Here is a 4,784-nt window from a genome sequence, read left to right as displayed (position 1 = left end):
TTTCACACCACTGTATATATATATATATATATATATATATATATAAGAGGGATGTTGTGAATATTGAGTATATTGACTCCATCCTAGGACAATTGAAATCCAAAACAGCAAATCACTCGTTTGCAGCTATTGTCATCTTCTTTTTTGTATTTTTCTATGCACACTTTCTCCAGCTCCTTTGACATTTATTCCAGTCAAATTCGCAAGTGCAGAATAGTTGAAAGCTCTGACAGTGTGAATGAATGAATCCCACAATACCAGAACAGTTGCCAGTACTACTTTTTCCGGATTTTCTGTGTGGAAGAGGCTTAAGGTTTCTAGGCGCCACACCTAATGGTGTTGACTGGTGTGTAATTCGCATCAGACAGTCAGTCAAAGGGGTTGGGAGGTGGAGAAGAGCGGTAATCCTGTTAGCAGGCCTCTTGCAATCTGCTGAAAAGTCTGTCGTCTTTATCTCAGTCCTGCCCAAGAAGAAACAGAGACAGTGGCTTTATGGAAAACACAGCCCAAAACTCTAGGCTGGATTAATCATGCACAGAGGTTGTAGTTATTTCCCGACAGAGTCAGGTTTGGGCAAGGTGCTCCGTTCAGGGTAGCAAGTTTTTTTTTATTATTATTTTGTGCATATTTATAAATTTATTTAAAAATATATTTTAATTTAATAAAAAAATATTGTAATTTTTACAATTTTTAAAAAAAATTTTTGAGAGGGTAAAAAGGGTGAAAAATTACAAATGTCTTGGTATCATACTGAGAAATTATTGAAAAGGAAATATATTTGAAAAACTTTTGTCCACCAACTAAGTCATGTGGCGCAGAAAAGAAAAAGCAAAAAACAGTAACTGAACCTCATGACTTTGAGGTCAGTAAGTCTCCTAAAATATAGTATCTTTTGACTTTTTAATAACCAGGCAATGTCATGTGGTGCAACTCTCCCCCAAAAAGTAATAGTAGTAATACATTTTAATTCATTATATTTTAAATAAATTACTTTTTACCTTGAAAAAATCTTAAAAGTGTAAAAATCTAAAAGAATCTTTAAAAACATGTTTGAAAATAATGATTTTATTAAATGGTTACACCATAGAGACATTTTAGTGCCATTAATTGTAAACATTACTGAACATGGTATTTCATAGCTATATGAAAATGGCATAAATGTGCATGAATGCAAATAATACATTCTAAGAACTTGGATTATATGTTTTAAATAGTATTTCATGTTTTCTTTATCGTAGATACTCTATTTTGTTATTGACCAAAATATATTTTAATTCTTCACATAGTACTCCTGAGGTAGCTTTATGGTAATTTTAGCTAAATCAATTTTCCAAGCATGTGTTTTCATAGTGATGCAAATCAAAGCTACTAGGATTCCAAAGATCTAACAGGTGAGGACAGAGACTTTCAACAAAGACCCCTTTGGTATTCTAGACATGCTGGCAAAAGTAAACTCTTGGTACCCATGCATGAAGTATATTCTTACCTGTCCCTGGGGGTGGATGTGGCTTGGTAAGCCAGGCAGGGGCTTAAAGGCCTGATCTAGTGCTGGGGGGAGTCAACTGGGAACAGAGCATGTAATTAGCATGTTTAGAGTCGCGGGTGACCCTGCTCACACGTTGATTGACAGTTCTCGCTGCTGCTTGGCAACGGCCCCCTGGGAGGTTTCAAATCCCATCACTGGGCTGTAATTGAGTGTCAACAAACAGGCAGGCCTCCAACGGAGCAGACCTCTAAAGACTGCTGCATATCTCCAAATGGTGTGGATGGGCTTCTCACAACACTTCTATAAATCAGATTCAGTCTGAATGCTTTGAATAAGACTGCTTTGAAGCCGTCAAAGTTATGACAAGTTCTTTTGATTCCTCAGTTGCGATACTGATATGAATCAGACACATTTTATAATAATGTTCTGGCAAAATGTGGCTATCAACGAGGGTAGTGTAGAAACATGACAGCATAATGACGTTAAGCACATTGGGACTTTAAAGACACCCAGTGTTTCACAGTACCTATGTTAATGAGTTGATATTAAAGTGAAATATGAATCAGAGCATGAAAGGACCGCTGGAGTGTGTATGTCACTGTTTATGAAGCTGTGTGATGTTATGAATAAAAAAAAAGAAGTAAAGCACATAGCTGACATGTCAAGGCTCAACATGATGTCAGCCTGATGTCATGCATATCCATTGCATTAGCATTACTGATGGTTTACTTGAATATGTATTACGATTGCACTAAGATGTAGTGTTTCATAATAATTATTTGTTTTAAGAAGTTACTTTCTTGTGATTCTCGTATGAATATTTCTTTGAATGTGTCTTTTTTTGTTTTGTCCCTCACTCAGCTCGATGACTGTGCTTTACAGTTGTCTCATAATGGCAGTTATCTGGACTTGGAGTCCACCTTGGCCGAGCAGAGAGATGAACTTGATGGATTTCAGGAGGATGGAGGGTAAGCAACTGCACCTTCATGCCGTCTTCTTTGGAACAAAAAAAAAACACACAACTATTTTCTATACAACTGTTAATCTCCAAAAATGACATAAACCCCCCCCCCACCAAAAAAAAGCACCGTAAATGTAGTTCCTCTTCAGGAACTCGAGCTGCGTCGAAAACGCTAGGGGAACGCCTTCTGCGACCCATGCTCTGAATCACATGTGAAATCAGTCCAATAGCTGAACGGGACGTCATGGCGGATGACGTCATGACCAGGAAGCTATAAAAGCACGTGCGGCGGAGCCAGCGTCAGCTTTCTGTCATTCAGCGAAGCGCTCTATGTGTGTCAGTCATATTTATTGTTGTCTGTCTATTGTGAGAAAAAACTCTAATAAGCAGCTATGTCTAAGGCTCATGCTAAGACAAAGCATGCAAAGGGCGAGTGCAAGCCACGTTATAGGTTGTGTGTTCCTCCCTGCCCACGTTACATCACGAGTGGGGATACACACAGCCTGTGCGTGGTTTGCTTGGGAGCGAGGCACGCAGAATCGGCTCTTGAGGGGGCCGGCTGCCCGCATTGCGAGCGCCTCCCACTGCGTACGCTTCGCTCCCGGAGGGCTCTCTTTGAGGAGGGAGCCTTTGCCAGGGTTCCTCGAGGTGCTGGCCCCGCTTCCGTCGAGTCGGAGCGACGGCTGCATTCGTGGGGTTCGCAGTTGGATCTGGCGGAGGGAATGGAGACGGGCGAGTCCTTATCTCCTTCCTCACCCACCAGATCCAGTGCCCGATCTCTGGGTTCGGAAGCCCGTTCTGCGGCTACTTCCTCCCAAGGTGGCGGCTCGACACTTCTCCTGTCTTCCTCCGAGGAGGTTGACGTGGAGGACGTCGAAGAGGTTTCGCCCCCTCAATCGCCCCAATATGAGGAGCTAGTGGAGGTGCTTACTCAGTGCCGTGGCCAAGGTAAAAATCGATTGGCCCGCCGAGAAGCAGGTCGAGCCGCAGCGAAGCAAGCTGGATGAACGTTTCCTGCATGCGAAGCCGCAACCTCCATGCTGGAGCCTGCCGTTTTCCCCCGACCTTCACACCGAGGTGTCAAGGTCGTGGGCCAGCCCTTTTTCGGCCTGCCTATTTATCCCTGCGTCAGATTATTATGGAAATGTTGCAGGGCTAACTGAGCGGGGCTATAAGGCGATGCCTCGGGTTGAACAGACGCTATCTGTCCCCAGGCATGGCATCATCTTTTGAAGGCTCCGGCACTGCCCTCCAAGCCGCTGCGTACATCATCAGCGCTGGTGGGCAAGGGGTACGTGGCAGCGGGTCAGGCCGGTCGGTGCGTGTCTGCACACAATGTCTGTGTTACAAGCGTACCAGGCCGACCTGCTGAAAGAGCTGAATGAAGGCAAGGAGCTTAGCTCTGATAATATCGCAGAGTTAAGGATCTCTCTCTCCGTGCCACCAAAGAGACTGCCCGCGCCATTGGGCGGTCCATGGCAGCAATGGTGGCAGCAGAGAGGCATTTGTGGTTGACCCTGTCGGATATGAAAGAGAAATACAGGGTCTTCCTCCTCGACGCCCCACTTGCGCCTTCTTGCCTGTTCGGCGACGCTGTCAATTCAGTTGTCGTCAGGGACCAGGAGGCCCGAAAACAAGCGGCGGTTCCTTCCTCACCGTATTTCAGCTCCGGGGGCTGCTGAGCGGCAGCAGTCCCCACCGCGTACCAGCTCCTCACATAGGGAGACGCAACAGAGCGTTGCCGCCCGTGTTCCCCCGCGTCGGGACCGGAGGCAGAAGTAGCGCTCTGGGTTGGGGGCCTTGAAGCCTAAGCCGGATCTGTGAACCGTCCTTCAGGTCGAAGAGGTCCTCGACAAAACGGTCCTGACTATCTGAGTGTAGAATTAGCGAAGGCAGGCCCTTCTGGGGCAGAGAGGGTCGCACCGCATTACACGGTGCCCGTCTCCCCCCAGTGCCCTCGGGAGATCGTTCTGCCAACCCTGCCGGTGTTCTAGGGCGCAGCGATCTCCAGCGAGAATATCTGTCAGTTACCGCCCGGCAACGTAGCGGCACTGAGAGGCTCGCGGCCTCTGCGGAGGTCCCCAGAGCAGCTAGTTCGGTCGTCCCCTGTCGGCGTGTAGACGCTTCAAGGCACCTAACTAGCCGTTCTGGGCACACCGGAGATCAGTCTCGAGAGACTGATTCCCTTAGTAGATTATTTAGCAGCGTGGAAGCTACTGCCAAATGTATCTCAATGGGTCCTGCGTACTGTAGAAAGAGGCTACGGAATCCAGTTCGGTTCTCGTCCGCCTCGATTCAACGGGGTCACCCCCACGCTAGTGGGTCCCGAGCAGGCTC

At 46.5% G+C, this 4,784-nt stretch overlaps 1 protein-coding gene across 1 annotated transcript in view; it reads left to right on the top strand.

Moving 5' to 3' along the window:
• Positions 1 to 4,784, top strand: part of LOC107581616 (FH1/FH2 domain-containing protein 3-like) — a 191,749-nt gene that overhangs the window by 3,015 nt on the left and 183,950 nt on the right. Inside the window, exon 2 of the mRNA XM_016267244.1 lies at positions 2,348 to 2,454. Coding sequence (XP_016122730.1) covers positions 2,348 to 2,454 — 107 coding nt within the window. The remainder of the gene's footprint in view (positions 1 to 2,347; positions 2,455 to 4,784) is intronic.

Source organism: Sinocyclocheilus grahami, unplaced genomic scaffold (assembly GCF_001515645.1).
Source record: "Sinocyclocheilus grahami isolate Dianchi unplaced genomic scaffold, SAMN03320097.WGS_v1.1 scaffold36.1, whole genome shotgun sequence".
Lineage (NCBI taxonomy): Eukaryota > Metazoa > Chordata > Actinopteri > Cypriniformes > Cyprinidae > Sinocyclocheilus > Sinocyclocheilus grahami.
Note: the sequence above shows the minus strand (reverse complement) of the source record. Positions and strands in the feature narration are given on the sequence as shown.